The sequence below is a fragment of the Silene latifolia genome, chromosome 11 (assembly GCF_048544455.1).
Source record: "Silene latifolia isolate original U9 population chromosome 11, ASM4854445v1, whole genome shotgun sequence".
Lineage (NCBI taxonomy): Eukaryota > Viridiplantae > Streptophyta > Magnoliopsida > Caryophyllales > Caryophyllaceae > Silene > Silene latifolia.
This window is the reverse complement of record NC_133536.1, coordinates 59593430-59614741: the sequence shown is the minus strand read 5'-3', so window position 1 is coordinate 59614741 and position 21312 is coordinate 59593430. Positions and strand designations below refer to the sequence as shown.

General features: G+C 38.3%; 1 protein-coding gene and 1 long non-coding RNA gene across 2 annotated transcripts; one reads left to right on the top strand and one right to left on the bottom strand.

The window, feature by feature from the left end:
- Positions 1-1065: 1065 nt before the first annotated feature.
- LOC141613476 (protein FAR-RED IMPAIRED RESPONSE 1-like) lies at positions 1066-1590 on the bottom strand. The gene has a single exon (XM_074432215.1). The coding sequence runs from the start codon at positions 1588-1590 to the stop codon at positions 1066-1068; it is 525 nt and encodes a 174-aa protein (XP_074288316.1).
- Positions 1591-7398: 5808 nt separating this feature from the next.
- On the top strand, positions 7399-10634 carry LOC141614882 (uncharacterized). Its single transcript, XR_012529438.1, has 3 exons — positions 7399-7464; positions 9902-9976; positions 10449-10634. It is a non-coding gene; the product is annotated as an uncharacterized LOC141614882 (long non-coding RNA).
- Positions 10635-21312: the final 10678 nt, after the last annotated feature.

Below are 21312 nucleotides of genomic sequence, written 5' to 3'. Positions count from 1 at the left end.
CTTACTGAACAACAATAATGTTTATTGTGCAAAACGTCTTAAAATTATTGTACTCTGGGAAAACAATTCCAATCAAGTTGATGTTGTCCCTGCAGAACAACAATAATGAACCTTTAATACAAATGTAATATACTTTGGCTATAAGAGTAATGTACTTTGGCTATAAGAGTAATGTACATACAAGCCTTTAAGAATGTTCCTTGCAGAACAACAATAATGATGCTTTAATAAAAATGTAATATACTTTCCCTATAAGAGTAATGTACTTTGGCTATAAGAGTAATGTACATACAAGCATTTAAGAATGTTCCTTGCAGAACAACAATAATGATGCTTTAATAAAAATGAAATATACTTTCCCTATAAGAGTAATGTACTTTGGCAGTATAATCGAATTGTGCATACAAGCCTTTAAGAATGTTCTCGTAGTGTATATTATGGATGTCTATCCTTGAATCAAAAATTTGCACCTTCCACTTCGTTATCAGATTCATCTTCTTCATCGTCGTCCTCCACATCATCTGATTCATCTCCTTCATCGTCGTCATCTTCATGGTAGTATTTGGTGAATATGCATCAAAATGTAGATTAAATATCAGATTTTATAAGGAGAAAATGGCCAAAATGAACAACTAAATTGATAATAGATTTAATGTTAATCAAATATACATTGCTGAAATTTTCATCTGTGCCTTTAGAACAACCATAATGTTCATTGCACAAAGAGCTTATGTGCCTCCATATAAGATTGAAGATTTTGGAAGGTAAATACTATCCGCTATGCTTGTATAATTTAATAATTATTTAACATTAATGTAATATGCTTTAATAAGAAACCAAATTATAGATACCGTCGATGTTTTGTTTCTTTGCAAGTTCTAGAGTTGTGTCCTTGGCGGCCACATGTTTTGCAATACCTCTTCTCTTTTCCTCTCTTCTTTAGGGCTTTTAACATTTGTGATTCAATTCTCTTGCCCTTGGTCCTACCCTTGTTTTTAGATTTTTTAGGAACATGAATCACCAACTTCTCAGGTATTTTGCAGCCCACATACTTTTCTATTTCTTTCATCTTGTCTTTCTTCTTTGCTTTGTACACTTCACATTACTAATCATATCCAATCTAATATCTCTCAGTTTTTCAATCAAAAGCTTCATGTCGTTATCATCACACTCAGCTACGCTGACACAAGAATAAACCTCTTGCCACAGCTCGGTACTCAAACTTTTCCTATCGAAAAACTTTTGAGAGACATCTATCTGTTTGCCATCTTTGTCAAAGACAGGCTTACTCATTGCAGCTTTTGTCCATCTTTGCGTTATGTCTTGTTCGTATTTTCGAAAATCTTGGTTGTGTAGAATCCAAAGGCGGTGCACGCACAACAAGCCCATTCTCTGAAACATAGAACAAGAACAAGTAATCTCCATGTTATCTGGTGAATATGCTACGTTCCATGACTTATTTGGCATCTGCAAGTCTGTTAGAATATATATTTTTGTCTCATCAATCTTCTCCACATCTTTAAAACGGCAATCAGACAAAGCTGCAACAAATTCTGTTTGGAAGTCTTTGAAAATGTTGTGCGAGTACATTTCAGAAGCATGGACTTCAAGGTTTGACTTTGTTTTCCGTGGGATTTAAGAGTGTTTGTTGTCACTGTTCAATTTGGATTGCTTGTGTCTTTGTGCTTCCAAGGCACTCTCATAGCACACCCAAAACTCAACAAGGGTCAAATGAGGTGTGAGGAACCTGTCAAAGAAACTGTTTTCACTCTCGGACCTAGAAGTAACCCTCATCAAGCCGGACATTGAAACATCTTTAAAGTAGGCGGGGATCCACTTTGTTCCCTGAGATTATACAAATCTAAAAACCACTCGTGTTCTACAAGTTGATAATCAGTCATTATCTTTCCCCATTGTTCTTCGAATTCATCGGGCTCAAGTTGGTTGTTCCAAACACACCTATTGAGCCTGGTCTTAAAATCCTCATCTTGAAACAGTTGATAACTGACTTTCTCTCTTAGTTTCTTCATTATGTGCCACATGCACGATCGTGTGTTGACTCCTTAAACACTTCCGGGACCACCGACTTCATTGATTTGTCCCGATCGGTAATTATAATTCTCGGTTGGCACCCACCCATTGCTTCCAAAAATGTCTTGAACAACCATGTATAACACTCAATACTTTCATCACCTAACAACGCAGCTCCAAACGTTATGCACCTTTTGTGGTGATCAACTCTGTGAAAAGGGACAAACACCATATCGTACTTGTTTGTTCTATATGTAGCATCTCTTGATAAAACCTCACCGAACAAAGATGTAGTTCTTTATGCAGATCGGATCTGCCCAAAACACTCCAGCCAGGCACTTGTTTTCATCTACTATAAAATCAAAGTAAAATGAACTGCATGTGTCTTTTCTCCCTATAAGATTTTCAACAAACATTTGTGCATCAAAATTACCAATGTAGGTTTTTATGTCCCGACAAAGTTTTTGAAATCAACCTCGATAACCCCAATGTTGTTGTAACCTCCACACAGCTCCTTCCAACCTCTATAGGCTTTCACACCACCTAGTTTTAGCACCTTTACCTTTGTGACAAATTGCTTCTGTACCTCTGTCATTTTTCGGTTTCCTTTCAAGAATATTGTAGATTCAGGCGAAGCAAGTGGATGGTTATGCGCTTCATCGAATCTGGTAACAATATAAGTTCCATTTTCTTGGTATTTAAACTGCACTAATGCACGACAGTCAATTCTTGTAATCGGCCTCACACGGCTTATGTCTGTCACACCGTTTCTCGCATCATTCTCGAGCAGATCGGTATCGATGTCGTCCTCTTCCTTTTCCTACTTTCCTTTACACCTTGCCTATTGCAGACAACATTCCTTAATGCAAAACTGTTTGGTAACTCATTGCCTTTAATCCTTTTTGTTGTTGCAAGCCTTGGCGTAAACCCACAGATTGTACAATATTCTTTGTAGAATAACTCTGCTGATTCTAGCGTTTCAAAAACTTGTCCTACTTTAGGTTTTTTTCCTCTCGGACAGAATGGAATGTCTTGGAGTGCATTTAATGTTTCAATTCTTGTCCTTGGTGTTTTAAAGTCATTATTTGTAGAAGAAGACGTAGTTGCATCACTTGTACTCATTGTCTGGTTCAACAATAGTTAAGTAAGTAAGTATATTGAATATTATTGCGTCAATAATGCAAAGAATCCAATTCTAATATGCAGTAATCCAATTCTAATATGCTCATTGTCCATTATCATGCCTGTAAAGGAACATTTATTTTAATGATAATGTTCATAGGAAATATTGTTGTCCATTTTGATATAGCATATATATAATGTATTGAATGCTAATGACATTAAACAAAGAAATAGTCATAATATTATTTCATTAATATTAGAAAATATTTACAAAAGCCATTTCAGGCTTTCAAAATGGTAAAGCCTACTAAGGCTTATACTTAAAAAAAAAAACACAAGATAATACCTAATAACAATAAAATGAGAAGATAACACAACATATTTCTAAACTAATCTAACAATCGGAGTCATAATAATTCTCATCCCCAGACTGTTCCTCAATTTCATATTCTTCTTCTCTTTCCTTTAAAAATCGTCATTCTTGTCTTTTGTGATGTCTAATTATTTCGCACGATTAGTCATAGTCGTGCGGATGCGAAATCTGTCAAGCATCCGATTATTCTTTACGATAGTTATCACACCATTTTCATTTCCGTGAACCGCGCCTCGGTAATAATCCCTCTCCTTTACCTCTGGGTCGTTCCCTATAAGGAACCACTTTGACCAACCCTTGCACACCATGGCCATGTTTTTCTTTTCTTCCCTCCCAAGTCGCTCAAACAAAATCTCGAGCAAATCTTGAGTAGTAAGCAATTGATGTAAGGACGATCGGGAGATGGTACATCCATCTCCACATGAATGTCATCTCCATCAAACCAGTTTGAAGAAAACTGGCTTACTTTCCATTCCCTATAATGGGCCATGAAATTTTGTTTGTAAGCATCATTCTTGAAGGGAACTATCAGGCATTTTGAGTAGTCCATTGTTTTTTTTTTTTTTTTTTTAAGAAAATTAAGTACTTTTCTGAAGAGATTAAAAGTTTTGGTTATTGGAAAAGGTAGGATGGAAAACTAGTTGTATACTCTTGGGTTTATATAGTGGATTAATTGATTAAAAGAGATTAAATTACGAAAGTTTGTGTCTTTTCAACTGACACAAACATAATCATGGTAATTAATAAATTGGGTGAAGTTATCTATGTTAGTTTAATCTATTGCATAAAACAAAGATATGGACATTATGAAAATACGTAATGGACATTTGAATTAAACTGAATTCACATTTTTTTCCAAATAATGTTTCATGTTCTTTTTTAAATAATTTAATGTACCTTTTAATATTATATAATGTACATTTTCCAAACGGTTAATTAATAATATTTTAGTTGTACCTAATTATCAAAAAATGCAAATTACGAATATATATAGTTGACAATTTATTTTATGGAACATGTTTTTTTATAATTAATATAATGTACATTTAGAAGTAATATTCAAATTAATGTGAATAATTGCGTCTTTTCACCACATAAGCAAGTTATTTCGTACAAATAAAGGTTCATATATAATGTATTCCTTCGAATGTCCATTATCATGCCTTTAAAGGAACATTTATTTTACTGCTAATGTTCATAGGAAATATTGTTGTCCATTTTGATAGAGCATATATAAAATGTATTGAATTCTAATGACAGTAAACAAACAAATAGACACAATACTATTTCATTAATATTAGTAAAATATTTACAAAAGCCATTTAAGGCTTTCAAAATGATAAAGCCTACTAAGGCTTATACTGAAAAAGAAAAAAAAACACAAGATAATACAAAATAACAATAAAATAGAAAACTAACTTAATATATTTCTAAACCAATCTAATAGTCTGAGTCATAATAATCCTCATCACCAGACTGCTCCTCAATTTCATATTCTTCTCTTCAGTTTCTAAATTGTCGTGCTTGTTGTTTATGATGTCTAATTATTTCTGCACGACTAGATAGAGTCGTGCAAAGGCAGAATCTTTCTAGGAGCCGCTGATCCTTTGTGACAGTGATTATACCATTTTGCTGTTCCCGAACCACCCCTCGATAATAATCCCTTTCCTTTACCTCTGACTCCGTTCCTATAAGGAACCACTTCGACCAGCCCTTGCACACCATTGCCATGTTTTTCTTTTCCTCCCTCCCAAGTCGCTCAAACAAAATTTCGAGCAAAGGCTGAGTAGTAAGGAAATAATGTAAAGGACTACTGGGAGATGGTACATCCATCTCCACAGGAATGTCATCTCCATCAAACCAGTTTGAAGAAAACTGGCTTACTTTCCAATCCCTATAATGGTTCATGAAATTTTCTTTGTGAGCATCATTCTTGTAGGCAAATATCGTGCATTTTGAGTAGTCCATTGTTTTTTTTTTTAAGAAAATTAAATACTTTTCTGAAGAGATTAAAAGTTTTGGTTATTGGAAAAGGTTTTAGAAATGAAGGTAAGATGGAAAAGTAATTGTGTACTCGTTGGTTTATATAGTGGATTAATTCCGTATAAGAGATTAAATTTGGTGAACAGTTGTGTCTTTTCAACTGCCACAAACATAATCATGGTAATTAATAAATTGGGAGAAGTTATATATGTTAGTTAAATGTCTCGCATAAAACAAAGATATTCACACTATAAATATACGTAATGGACATTTGAATTAAACTGAAAGCACATTTATTTTCCAAATAATGTTCCATGTTCTTTTTTAAATAATTTAATGTACCTTTTAATATTATATAATGTACATTTTCCAAACAGTGCTTAATGATATTTTAGTTGCACCTAATTATCAGAAAATGCAAATTATGAATATACTATAGATAGTGGACAATTTATTTGATGGAACATGTTTTTTTATAATTAATATAATGTACATTTAGAATTAATATTGAAATTAAGGTGAATAGTTGTGTCTTTTCACCACTTAAGCAAAACTTACAATCCGTCATTTGACATATTGAACAGTTGCAAGACCACTTGCAAAACGTAATTATCACATGCACATACTTATTATATATAATGCACATTTCACTAAGACGATTGGACATTTCCTTATGAAATGTGTACAAAGACAACAACACAACCAACACAAAGACATTATTTTTACATGCAAAATTACTTTTCAGTTACTTCAAATTGCACACTTTTCCTTTCTCATTATTTTTAGTACATTGTTTCTCACCACAAAGTACATTTGCGTTTATCATCCTTCTAAAACCAAACAAACAAACTATAAACCCTAATTTAACACTTTTCATTATAAAATTAATGTTTTTGTGGTTACTCAGTACATTACATCTAGTTAATTAAATTTAATCAAATCAGAAATTAAGTTGAATTTAATCAAATTCAACTTTAACATCATCATAAAATCAATTCAACAACGATTGAGAAACGAATTAAATAACATTGAATGAACATACCTCAATATTGGTTGTAGAAAACAATAATTCCAGATGAATGACCAAATCAATTCCGATTTTTCTTACAAAGTTTTGATCTTGAAATAACTGAATAGCCGATGAATGCAAAAGTTTGAACAAATTGACTCGATTTGCGCTTGAACACAAAGAATTGATGATGAATAAACGATTTTAGATCACTAAATTTGATATCGAAAGACAAAAATTTACAAATTAAGGAAGGATTAATGGTGAAATCGATTGATTTTGTTTCGTGTGGTTTGATTTTGTTACGTAGGCTTGATATTGCTGACATGTACACTCTTATTTTTTGTTTTTCGTGAAATTTTAACAAAGAATACTTTAATCTCAGTAGTGAGTCTTATTTGATGGACGGTTGAGAGTCATTCTCACGGTTCTCACGATAAGCCCCGTTCTCACCCTAACTCTACCCTAATAATAATAATAATAATAATAATAATAATAATAATAATAATAATAATAATAATAATAATAATAATAATAATAATAATAATAATAATAATAATAATAATAATAATAATAATAATAATAATAATAATAATAATAATAATAATAATAATAATAATAATAATAATAATAATAATAATAATAATAATAATAATAATAATAATAATAATAATAATAATAATAATAATAATAATAATAATAATAATAATAATAATAATAATAATAATAATAATAATAATAATAATAGTAAGGTAGATAATAATATAATAATAATAAGATATATTATAAGACGACTATTTCCTAACATCTTCCTAAGCTGTCCTACCTAACCCCTATAAATACTACTTTCACCTCATACAATAGTTTTTATTTTACCATAAATCTGATAAGGACAGAGAGAATAGATGGAGGATTCTAGGAAGATAAAGTCAATCTCAGGTCTAAGGTATGTCTCAGCATAAGACCGTCTTAATTTACTTAAAACTTTTATTTGTTAACATATACTCCACCGTATGACCTTGCTATTGCAACATGACCTAGCCGTGACCCGACCCAACCACGACCCTGCCGTTGACTAGGCCCGAGATGCCGTTGACCACCAGTGAGAGGGGGTTTGACCGGGTTGTTCAGAGTTTTTATAGAATTATGAATGTTGTTGTTAAACCGTGGAGAACAAGGTAGTGCCCAGCTCGTATACCTGCCCCTATCACCTTGTACCTAGCCGTGGACCACCGTGACCGTAGAGGCGGTGGTTGTGTGGGTGGATTTCGTGGTTGTTACACGTGTTGCTTGCTGAAGGAATTTTGTGGGTTACTGTAACACCCCCATACTCCAAGTGCCTTACCAGGACCACTTAGGTATAAGGATGCTACCATCTCGGTTACCCGAGGCATGACAATCATAAGACAATGAAGAAACATACTTTATTAAATAAGTTTAAGTGATTACATTACAAACCCAACTGTACATAAAAATACAACTGTTCTCAAACTATAAACCAACTGAAAGGAACTGTTCTAATAAACACAGCGGAAGACTAAAGACTCTGATATGTGATGACTCCATCCCAGCTAGATCCCACGCGTATCCAAAATATACCTGTCAAGCAACTGCTCACCACCCCCGAATGGATCACCACAGTTTTTAAAACATTTAAACGGGGTCAGTACTAATCACACAATCAATATAGATAACAATAACAAGATACACAGACAAATTGAATCACACACACACACACACAACTCCCATCATCTCAATCTTGACCGTCCACTTTGGACCCGACCACACCGATGGGGGACCGCACCGTTCCCACCTAAGCCCCGCTCATCGTACGAGCGATAACCCTGTCCATTAATGTGCACATCCCCTTTCGTGGCGGGTTCCACGAAGGGCGAAACTAGGGCGTGAGATCACTCCCGCAAGTGACCCCACTCAGCCGAGAACGCATCTCGAGAACCATCAACAAACGCAACCACAATCACAATCACAATCACAATCATCTTTATCAAACAACTAACTACAGCACATCACCAATATCCCATTATGGGACTAATACTGAGTAGGAAATCCTACCTGGAAAGCACAATACGCAGACGGTATCTACAGCTGTATCAAAACGGCTCCTCTACGAATTCTCCTCCTATCATACATAACACATAAAGACTACCATTCAATTACTACTCATAAAAACCCCCAATTCCCAAATTAGGGTTTCATCAATCTTATCAAAACATAATATAAATTATACTAAAAGCTTACCCTCGACGCAAGGAAATCCAACGACGCGAACTACGATGCAAACCGACCGTCGAACTCCGGAATTGTCAAGAACGCGATTAGGAAGAAGACTAGTTGCTTTCTCTCTTAAACAGGTTTTAGGTTTTGTGAAAAGTGATTTAGAACAAGGACGAAAGTGTTTAAATACCTTAATCGCGTAATTAACAAAACCCGAGAAAACTCCCCCGTAAAACCGGACACTCGATCGAGTACCCAAGGTACTCGATCGAGTACCCCCTTACTCGATCGAGTACCCCAGCTACTCGATCGAGTACCCAACAGGTCAGAAACTATTTTATTTCGCAACTTGCCCTTACTCGACAGAGTAAGGGCTACTCGATAGAGTACCCCAAGACCTATAAATACGGAGTATTACAGTTACTTACCCTTTTCGTGGGTCGTGTGGGACCAACTCGGGGTGGGTATGGTTCAGGTGGTGTTGTCGGTGTTTGGGGTGGTGTAAGGGTGGACAAAGGTGGACAAAGGTGGTGTCTTGGTGGGTGGTTGGCCGGAAGTACGCAGGATGGGTGTTGGTTGTTGGGGGGTTTTGTAGTAAACCGTGTAATAGCTGAACCTAGGACCACCTTACCTCGGCTTGACCACGACTTTTGGCTAGGGTTCTACTGGTGGCACCACCGTGGGTCAGAGGAGACCACGGTGGAGGCTATTGGGGGTACGTGTGGTGGTTTGATTGGGGATTTGTGTTAGTTGTCGAGTAAGTTTCGATGTCGGTATTGCTTGTTGTTGGTGATTGTGGTTAGGACGACGGTGTAAGCCGTGTGTGATGGCGTGGCTGGTAAGGGTTGTGGGTGTTGTTGACAGCGGTTGAGTGGTGGCTGACCTGGTGGTGGTGAGTCGTGGTGGAGCTGATGGTAGGTGTTGTATTGTGTTGTTGTTGTCATGCGATGAGGTTAGGAATGCTACAAGGATTAGCTAAATATTGGTGGGTCCAGTCTGCCTGTTACTGTTGGGGTTAAGTGTCGGGTTTTGTGGGTCGGGAATTAGAATTACAATAAATCCATATTAATTGAATAATTAGTTATATAATTGATTTAATTGATTCATAAGATTAGAGTAATTAATAATTATCATAATTACTTGTATAGGTGACGCATTTGTGAGAAGCCGTGTTAATTGGATTTATATTTACTCGGACTGCGTTATTGGAATTCGCTGGCAAGGTAGGATAATCTACTCAACTATATCGGGTTTGCGTGTTTAATACGTGAATGTATTGAAAGGATGATTGGTGTATGATTGCTTATTTATTTAAGCTAATTGAGTGATTAACTTTGTTAATTGTTAGAGTTGTGGTTTATGAGAATTGGACTGCCCCAGGCTTAGTCTCTGGTGGATAATGTGAGTGGTTGTTGGACTGCCCCAGGCTTAGTCTCTGGTGGATAATGTGTGTGATTAATTGGAAGGCCCCAGGCTTAGTCTCTGGTGGATAACGTGTGTGAGTATTTGGACTGCCCCAGGCTTAGTCTCTGGTGGATAACGTGGACAATGATGTCGAGATATGACATGTGAACAAATGAGATCTGAATATGGACAGTTGTGAGAGATTGGTTGTTTTAATGTATTTTATCCTACTCAACCTCGTGGTTGACCGTGTATTCGTGAACACCTGTGATGAACCATAATGGGGAGCAGATTTGCAGGTACTAAAGATTAGCTGACTTGGGAGCTTGTGGGAATGCGTGAGGACTTGGCCAATCTACCTAGAAGTCTAGACCACATAGAATATTTTGTCACTTTATTTATTTCCGCTGCGAGTTGTAATTATTTTATATTAAGTTTTGGTTGGTTAAATTGTAATAACATGTAATCGCTAAAGTTTTAATTTAAAGTACTTTGGTTTGTTGTACTTTGTTATTCACTACCTCGGGAAACCGAGATGGTAACAGTTCTATTTATTTGGGAATGTCTAGCTAAAGGCTCCTAAATAAATGGGGGTGTTACAGGACGGGTCTCGTGGTGAGACGACTCATAAGTAAAGACTCATAAGTACGTTTGATTTGACTCGATAGACACGAGGCGGAATTGGAAAGGTGGACTGAAGTTTTCGAAAATAGAAATTTTCAAAAAGATTCGTTTGTCGCTTTAATGGGCGGCTTCCGAAGATAGAGATCTCCGCAAGTCGATCAGTTGAAAGGGTTGTCTTAAGTTTATTTGCAAAAGACGGTTTGAGTTTGAGTCGGCTCGGAAAACAGTGCATTATTTCCCAAGACGGTTTTTGAAATTCAAAATTGTATGTTTTGAAAATCGAGTTTGAAATGTTTGAAGAGGTCTCGGGGACGGTGCATGGTCCTCGGGATCCCGAAAATGTCTCGAGAAAAGGGCGTGTGCTTTTCTCAGGTTTTGAAAGAGCCATTGTCGGTGCGAAACGGGTTAAAATCTGTGTCTAGACGCGGCGATTATAACGGCGTAAAAAGGGTGATTTGAAATGGTTATACAAAACCGAGTTTGAAAATCGCCATTATGACGGCCTAGAAAGGCGTGTTTGAAATGGTTATACAAAACCAGGTTTGAAAATCGTCATTACGACGGCCTAGAAAGGCGTGTTGAAATGGTTATACAAAACCAGGTTTGAAAATCGTCATTACGACGGCCTAGAAAGGCGTGTTGAAATGGTTATACGAAACCAGGTTTGAAAATCGTCATTACGACGGCCTAGAAAGGCGTGTTAAAATGGTTATACAAAACCAGGTTTGAAATCATTACGACGGCCTAGAAAGGCGTGTTGAAATGGTTATACAAAACCGAGTTTGAAAATCGTCATTACGACGGCCTAGAAAGGCGTGTTGAAATGGTTATACAAAACTAGGTTTGAAAATCATCATTACGACGGCCTAGAAAGGCGTGTTGAAATGGTTATACAAAACCGAGTTTGAAAATCGTCATTATGACGGCCTAGAAAGGCGTGCATCGGTTGGCGAAAGACCGAGGTTTGAAACGGCCATTATAACGGCGCAAAAAGCTGATTTTGTAAGTTTTGAAAATGACACGGAAGGACTTATGATCAAGTAGCACATAAGCACTCGCAGTTCATTATATTATGCATTATGCTCACACGGGTTTTGGCTTAAAAGGGTGGGTTACACACCAAGCGATCAAACCCCTATTTGCGAGAGGGATACCAATCCAAACAAAATGTGTAAGGAGGGTGCCCTAGCCTCGTGCTCGAAAGTGATGAAAGCTCTTTGACGAAACAGAAATGTGTAACGTCAACGGTATGCTTGACTCAATCGGGATGAGAAACGCGGGGATGAGAAAACTCACGCCGACGAAACGAGCGAATTGGTCGAAAAGGGTTAGGTTGTGGGCCCGGACAAGGAACCCGACCGTGACCGTAATACCAAATAATGCATTCCAACCAAGACCTCGTTCGAGTCTCACCATCTAGGGATCACAAAGACGTAAGTGTCCTAGTTATCCCCAGCGGAGTCGCCAATCTGTGGACATAGCCACCTACACGCCAAGCCAATCTGTGGACGTATAGCGGTCTTTTTGAAAGCCACGCTCGGCGGCGTAAAAATGCCTTCGACCGGATCGTTTTAGATCGGTCGGTTTCGTCTCGGTAAGGGTCTCAAAACGATTAGAGATGTTCAGAGTCGCCACCAAGCATTTGTGGGATGCCTGGAACCCGTTCGAATTCCACTTTATACCTCGGTCAAATCGAAGCACAAAGTAGCGTTTGACATAGGTACTAAAGATAAGGAAATCGTCCCTCTTTAGCATCCTATCTCTAGAATGACTCTCGTACGCCCTGGATAAGGTCGTCCACTATCCAAAGTTTCTGAGTAAGAGGTGAAGGTACGTATTGGGAAGCCCTTTAATCAGACACCCAATCCCGCCCGCGTTAGCGGCCTCTCTTGATCGATCTTGGTTGGTTGAATGCAAAAGTTGATAAAACGGTTTAAATGCATGAATGCGCATCCAATAATTTAAACCTAACATGTGAGAGCTTTCTAAGTCGGTTGATTTAATCCATGTATCAAGTATAAGATGTCTAGTTGGATTAATGGTTGATTTGCATGCAAGACGGAAATTAAACATCCATTTACCATATTAGGTTTAGGGTGCATAACATGATCCATTTGTCTTAGTAAGGCATTTTGCAAATATGGTTTTGGATAATCAAATAGTCATCTGATCCGTCCTATATCCGGGTTAACCGGAGTCGGGATCGTCCTAGACTAATGCTGGAAGGGAACAGGCCCTGTACCAGACGGCTATATGAGGCGCGAGCCAGCCGGCGGTGTAAGGGGCCTCCCTCCGGTTTTGAAAATGAGAAATGGAGAGCCTGTTTAGGCGCGGGTTAGCCCACGGTTTATATGCCGTGTTCTGACCTTTTATAAAACGTTATAAAACGTGTTGAAAATGGGTATTTGAACCCGGTTTGATTTGAAGGGGTCGTTTAGACCGCATTTTTTTATTTGGAGAACTAGACTCGAATAATCGTCATTATTTTGACAATATTCGGTGTCGGGTTCGATTTGACAAACTTGACATGAATAGTTTTGAAAATAATTATGGACTAATTGTTTTAAGTCCATTTGAATGTAATTAGTCGATACTCATCATCGTACCCGGGTTAAAATCCGGCATGGTATGTAGAACCAAGGATGACTTTGTGTTGGTGATTAATATGTTTGTTTGAAAATGTAAAGAAATGAAATAAAAGGCTTTAAAATACCTTCTAAATGTCATTAACCAAATATTATCACCGAAACACGGATTTAACCGTCATGGTATGCGGAACCAAGGGTGAAAATGCTTTATGGCTAAAACATGTGAAATAAAATAAAAATGGTTCGGAAATACTTGAAATGGTGAAAACCGATTACAAATATGAAAAATGGATTAAGGGAAATGACGAGAACAAACACGGTTGATCTCTGGTCTGAATACCCCATTTAGGCGCGGGCTAGTTGGCGACCTAAGTGGCTTCTGCCTCAGACCAAAAATCAGTTTTGGCTCGTTTATTCCATGTTTTGGTTCATGTTATGCATGTTTTAGCATGTTAGAGTCATGAAAAAAATGAAAACATAATAAAAGAGGATTTTTACACCCTCATACTTACATGTTTGGTTATGGCGAGTGACCGACGTAAGTGTAATAACTCGTTTGATCGGAAAAAAAACTCGGTTTGAAACCGTTTTGGTAAGTAAAAAGAGTGTTTTAAAAGTTTAGTGATGGTGTAGTGGTCGAAATGGTCGGTCAAGTGATTTAATGCACGATGACGGTACCAAACAATGTGTAAGGCTCGTGTTTACGATCGGTAGGTCGTAAATACGCGTCGGGTTGTGACTTAAGAAGTCGAGTCGAGAATTTTAAGGGAGAAAAGAGGGGGCGGACACTCGCGTAAGTCTCAAATGGGTGGCATTTGAGGGGTATTTATAGGAGAATGAGTGGTTGTGTGAGTTTTGAGCAACGTGGCCACCTGGGCTGCTCAAAGAGGCGCGAGCCACGTCGCGGGTCTTCGAGGTGTGTTGTTGCTTTCACAACAAACGCAATCATGATTTGTTCTATCCTAGGTTTTGTAGTCACATGTTTGGTACTTGACCATTCATGAATCCGGGAAAACTTAAGGTAGAAGGTTTGAAATGTTTTGTTTTTGGTGGTTGACTCGGTTTGACTCGTTGTTGGAGTCGGGATTTGAATTTTTGAGTCGGTTTTTGGTCCGGTGTCGGTGTTGACTCTAGTTAGTGTCATTGCGACCCCGTCGTCGTGCATTAAACACTCCAGGTATTTTTGAAATGTTTTGATTTTTTTTATTTTCGAAATCGTTTTAAGTTTTCCGACGTAAAGTTGTGCACAAACTGTCGATCAAACGCCGCGATTCCAAAACATGTTGTAGTCCGATAATCATCGGGTGTTTGTTGGAGTATCAGCAGATACCGGGTATCTACAGAGTTGTATACTCTAGCTTGGCTCTTATGGCACGGTCTTCGAGCTGCTATCTTACTTGTGGGGCCATAGTGACCCGCTTGGCCCAGAGGTTGACCGATTTTGAGGCTCCGCCTGCGTCGGGTATGGGGTAGTTCGAGTCTGCTCCTACGATGGATGTGAAGTACTGGTGCCACAGGCCCATAATAGGTGGCTTAGGAAGCTAGAGGATGGGTCTTTTGCTTGAAGGGTGAGGGGGTCTATGTGGTTGATACTCCCCGATCTCGATCACCTTCCGGTGGTGGACCACCTGGCAGAGTATGACCCGGGGAGTGGTGAGCGTAGACCTGACCCTCAGTCTTACTTGATCGATCCTACAATTCTTATAGATTTACCTGAGCCTATCTCCGTTTCGGAGAAGCAGACGATCCCTCCCCCACCCGTTGAGCACCGTAGAGGGAGAGCGGCTAGAGTGGCCGAGACTAAGACGGAGCCTTCCTTTTCTGCACCTAACTTTTACTCATCGCTGTACTCACCCTACCCCACCATCCACGACCCTAGGATGCAGATTAGTGAGCTGACCGAGCGGATCTCTTCTACCTTGGTGCTACGAAACATGTATGAGATGGCTTACAACCAGGGTATCGGGAAGGACTTAGCCCATCCGGTTTGGCGGAGAGGACCCGGGGTTGACACCGGAGTGTTTCATAGTTATGGGATTGACCTCAATGTTTGGAGATCACCGACGGAGACCGAGTTTGGCTGCCTCGCAGGACCGTGGGGAGCCGACTATGCAGTCAGCTAGACGAGGCATGAAGGTGGACCGGCGGTGGAGGCTACTCATCTGGAGCTTATCAGGGAGCAAGGACATCGGGTACCGGAGGTGGAGAGGATATGGAAGAGGATGCGGACATTTGAGTTTCGCTTTGTTTTTAGACTTGTTTTTCTAGACTTATGGTCGGATATTTGCTGAACTTTTATCGTACTCATTTTCATTTTGGGTGTTTGTAATTGGCCATAAGGCCGCTACTCGTTTTCCGTATTGCTATTGGATCATTTAGACTGTGAACCTTGATCTGATGGTAGATACCTAATGTGTTTTGCAGGATAAGGTATTGATGAAATAGGCATGAATGGCCGAAATCGAATTCTGGACTCGAAAATTCGGCCGAGTAATCCGATACTCAGCCGAATATCACGTACTCGACCGAGTACTCCTCGATACTCGATCGAGTATCTGGACGTTGCGTTGTTATTGCTTAAACTTGTAGTGTGATAAACTTTAGTATTTGTTTATAATATGTGTATCCTTGGGTGTCCAGTAACATCATGAGCCACGAATGGTACGATTTTGGCTTATATGATATTAGAATATCGGTTGACTCGGGTTTGAGCAGGTAACGATGTAAGTGTTGATTTTGGGGATGACATAACGTCGTTGTCATGCTAGTAAGGTTGCGTATAGTTCCACTTTCCCCGTTGATGCTACATGTAGTTATTCTTAAATGACGTATATATGACCCTTGTTTTACTTACGTGCCAGACGTGTCTTAATTGTCAAGTAATGTGATATGTGTCCTATGTTTATTGTTTCTTTAAGCATATAAGAAATTTGTTTGATGGGTGGAGTGAATATCGGGGACGAAGTTCCTTTTAAGGGGAGAAGACTGTAATACCCGCCCTATTTAAGGACCCGTTGACTGACCGTTTGACCAAAGGAAACCCATAGCAAGGGATATGAAAGAGGTTAGGAGACCAACGTTACTAATTGCTCGACCTAGTTAAGATCACTTGGCCGAGTAGTGTGAATACTCGACCGAGTAGGGCTTACTCGGCCGAGTATATCAATACTAAATCGAGTATCACTTCTGTTAACGCGTTATTATAAAACGCGAGATCGTGAACCTCATTTCATTTTTTACGGTTCTTTTCTCTTTCTAACCCTAATCTCTCTCTCTCTCTCTCTCTCTCTCTGTCTCTCTCTCTCTCTCTCTCTCTCTCTCTCTCTCTCTCTCTCTCCCCCACTTATCTCCCATCACCCTACACTCTCTCACTTGGCCTTGACACTAACCCAAGAAGGGCGATAGTTCATGCTGGAATTCGTCGAGTCGGGTTGTCGTCGTTGCCGGCATCGGTCCGCGTCTCAAGGTGAGTTTGTGTTTTGTCGTCAACTTTCAGTAGGTCTCGAATGGTCTAGTAATAGGATGTGATTGCTATTTGTAGGATTCATCGCGAAGTCTTGCTTGGCTAGTTATTGGATGCGCTTTCATGGAATAGCAAAAAGGTAGGGTTTTCCCACTTAATTAGTCGATTGCATAATTGATTTAAGTTGCGATGTTGTGATTTAATTGATATGATAAGTATTGTTGTTGATTGTATTCTTAATTGTTTGAGTTGTGGTGGATTTATGATGATGGTGAGGTGCGTCCTTGGCTGAGTGGAGTCACTTGCGGGAGTGGCTTCACGCCCTTGTGGAACCCGCAACAAGAGGGGATGTGCACATTAAGGAACATAGGTTGTTGCTTGTTGTGATGAGCGGGGCTTAGGTGGGCAAGGCTGCGGTTCCCCACCGGCAGGACTACACACTTAAGTGTGTAGTCAGTATTGAGACACGATTGGGGAATGTGGAACAGTTGTGTAATAGTTGCCATTGCTTTTATTGTAATTTCCTTACCTTTATTACTCAGTGAACTGACCCCGTTGTTATTTGTAAAACCGTGGTGATCCATTCAGGGATGGTGAGCAGTTGGTTTAGCAGGTACAACTTCTCTTGATGTTTATGGGGCATGGAAGGGCATCGAGTCATCACGCTACCGGATTAGATGTCGCAGTCACTCATGTCTAGTAGTCCTCCCAGTTGTATATGTTGTATCTTTCTCACGTTGGTTTATGATGTAAAGAATAAAGTCATTTAATAAATGTTATGTTATTGTTTATTTGATCTACTTCCCTCGGGCAACCGAGATGGTAGCACCCTTATATACTGGGATGGTTCTTGGTAAGGCATCTTGGTATATGGGGGTGTTACACCACATCCTACAATTAATTGAGTAATACTTATCACAAACATGTTAAAAAAAAAAACATGTCCTACAATAATATAATACTTATAAATCCTTAATTAAACCATCTAATTACCCAATACTCTAATTAAATCCCCATAAGACAAAACCCCAAAAATCTAAGGTTACTACTAATAATTAAAAGGGTTAATTTATGAGAATAATCACAACTATTACTCACCTTCTTATAATAATCCGAACAACATTTTAACTCACAATAAACAGAACATTGTATACTATGTTCTAATAATGAACTAGATGACTGGTTACCTCTTACTCAAGTCACTATTTCTTTTCTCTAATTCTAATTATAATTACAATATCTATATACCCTAACTAAATTACCCCATCAATTACCTTTGTCATCCACTGTCGTGTGCCTCTAATCACCACCCCCATCAGCCACCAACGCACTACCACCATTGCTTTGGTCCTGGAAAAGGTAAGGAAAGATCTCCATTGGCAGAACTCTTTTCTAAGCTTATTTATTGAAGTTGAATTTATTGGATCACTCATCAACACCTCAACATTGAATTTCAATGGAATTTTTGAAGCAAATTGCCATGGATAAACCAATTAACTTGCTAATTGTAACTACAATTTATTTTTTCTGGGCATTTTGGATTTTTCCAGTCTCGTGTACATATCCTCTTATACCCATTTTTTTTTAGCTTCAATATATGACTAGTATTTGGGGCAAATGGTGCGGAGTGCGGCGGTGTCGGTTATGGTGGCTTTGGAAAAAGAAAGGGAGGGTACTTGGGATTTGTTTAGGCTGGTTTTCCATGGTTTGTTAATAGTAACGTTGAAAACATAGACAGTGAAGAGGAGGCCGGCGCACCGATGCATTTTGCGGGGCATCGCAGCGCGCGGAGGGTGGTCATTCGATGGTGGCGACGCGTAAGAGGGGGCTGAGAGTGTTAAGGGTCGTTCGGATGGTGGTGGAAGCACAATTGGTAATAGTGGTTCAGGTGAGGTCGTGGGAGGTGGTTGTGATGGTATTGGGCCATTGACGTTGGTGAGTAGGTGGACAAATCATTGAGTTTGATTGAGTATATGGGTTTATTCTTTCAAGGGAAACAAATTTGGGGAGAAATAATCTGGGTTTTGGGTTTGACATTGAAGAAGATGAATGATGATTGACTGGTATAGGAAGGTAACCTGCAAGAAGTCTAACTTAACCTGTAATAGAAAGTCACACCTAAGGCAGGTGTACTAGAAGAAAAATAAGTGTCAAAATCGGATTATTATGAGTTAAGCTATAGTTGGGATTATTTTGAGAAGACCAGTGATAGTTTGGATTATTCTCATTAAATAACCCTAATTAAAAAGAGGAAAGAGTAAATAATAACTTAAAAATGTGAAGAAATGAAAAGGTTGAAGCTTGAACACCAACTCTTCAAGATAAGGTAAGATTTCCAAGGGATAAGATTGTTGGGATGTTTTGAGATGATTCGGAAGGTAGAGAGAAATTGTGAAGATGTTTAGGGTAGAGAAATGAAGGGAAATCTGAAAAAAAAACTAATATACCAAGGCCCAACATACGGAGCCCAACTCGTCAAAACTGCTCTGGGCCATACACTCGGTCAAGTGCACCAGACACTCGGCCGAGTGGCACCTAAATAGGACATGGGTTAAAACCCAGAAGACACTCGGTCCACTCACTCGGTCGAGTGCTCAGTTATAAAATTATAGGTATTACACAAGGTACCAAGCAACCCGTACTCGGGATGCACCCAAGGTACTAAACAACCCGGCCCGTAGTCCATAAAAAGATATCCAAGGTATGTTTTATGGTGATTACGAGTACTATTTGTATTAGAGCACCCTAAAAAGCTTAAATCTAATGTCTTTTTATGTGTTTTATTTTTCATATGTCTAGGTTTCTGCTGAAGCTTGTGGTGATAGCTACGGAGTAATTTCAGGGGTCCATACATTATTTGAAAGTCATATAGCTAATAAGGAGATGGAGTATGTACATCCCCAAGAGCTCAGAGTCTTCATCATTGGATGTGAATTCATTTTCAAGATCAAGAAATCAATAAAGTTTAATTTCGAGGGGAATAGCATTTCGTACATCATATATATGCCTAATAAATCAAAATTAGAATATACATAGGGCAATGATTAGCACACGGTATTTTGATGGATCCTTATGTAAATTAGTGTGTAGTATTCATGTCTTTTGATACTATATGGATGAGCGTCATTCTATAATATCACATTTCTTAACTTACGAGGATCTTAATAAAAACTTATTGAAAAAAGGATAATATTCTGCCAGTGGTTGAAAATTTTCGAAAAACTTTCCTACTTTGTACACAATAACAATCACTTTTAAAATAATAATCTAAGTTATTTTTGTAAATTTAGGATGAGATTTTAGAATTTTGATATATTATATTTGTATGATGTGACTCTTAATATTACGCCTGAATTTTTGTGGGATATAATTATTATAACTATTTGCATGGTGTTAGAAAAAAAAAATACTTTATCCATTTTAATTTTATTGTTCAATCTCCCATATTAAATTGTCTCAAATTAATTGTGCTACATGACAAAATGATTAACAATTTTGAGAGGTGAGTGTTAACATTACTCAATAAACAAAAGAAAAGAAATAAAAACATTAGTATTTGGCGACTTGAAAGGCGAAAGAACGGGTGGTGTTGATAGTGGGAGGTCGTGATAAGGGAGAGGTCGCAATGGGGGTAATGATGGGGTGCAAGGGGAATCACATAAGGTAGGGTTGAGGGTCACGCATGGGGTGGGGTTGGAATGATGGTTATACTGGAGGTACGGGACGTAGGGGATGGTGGAGGCAAGATGGGGTAGGGTAGTTGGAGAACGTAAGATATGAATTGTAGGGTGATGGTTAGTTGTGGGGGTTGCTGAATAAGGGTTGAGATGGACGTCGTGGTCCGGGGTGTTGGATACTTAGATGCGATCACCACTGCAATGAAGGGTGTGTTGGTGGGTCTCAAGATCGTTGATTGCGAACGCTGCTTTCAGACGTCCATGTGATTGTGGGTGAGAGAGGAAATGAGAGAGAAGGTAGAGAATTGAGAGGAGAACAAATAAGAGGTGGAATATGATCAAAAGCGTACAATAATGGGTAAAACTAAATGTATATTGGGTAATAAAAACGTTTTGAAATTTCAATAATTTTATATCCAATTTTCCGATTTCACCTCTCATAAGTTAAAAAGTCGAAAAAAAATAGGATATTTCGAATAAAATTAAACAACATAAAGTTATCCAGAAAATATGTAAGTTTTATTTTTAATAACAATTTTCATTACCACCCGTGCAGTGCACGGGTATAAAAACTAGTCCTTTAAGACACAATTACCCATTAACATGTTATAATGCAATTAAAACAATCATGTGAGACTAACCACAACAATAATGACATATATAAACGTTCATACGGTTGAAACCGAGTAGGGAGACCCTACCTTTTAGTAAACTCCATAAAAGCAAGCAACTAATTAGAATTTCTCTTCCATCAAGTCTCCTCTTATAATTAACCAAGTAATTCCTATCACAATCATGTCCTA

Coding starts and splice junctions, on each gene's coding strand:
- LOC141613476 (XM_074432215.1), bottom strand. CDS start 1,590: ATGTACTCGCACAACATTTTCAAAGACTTCCAAACAGAATTTGTTGCA.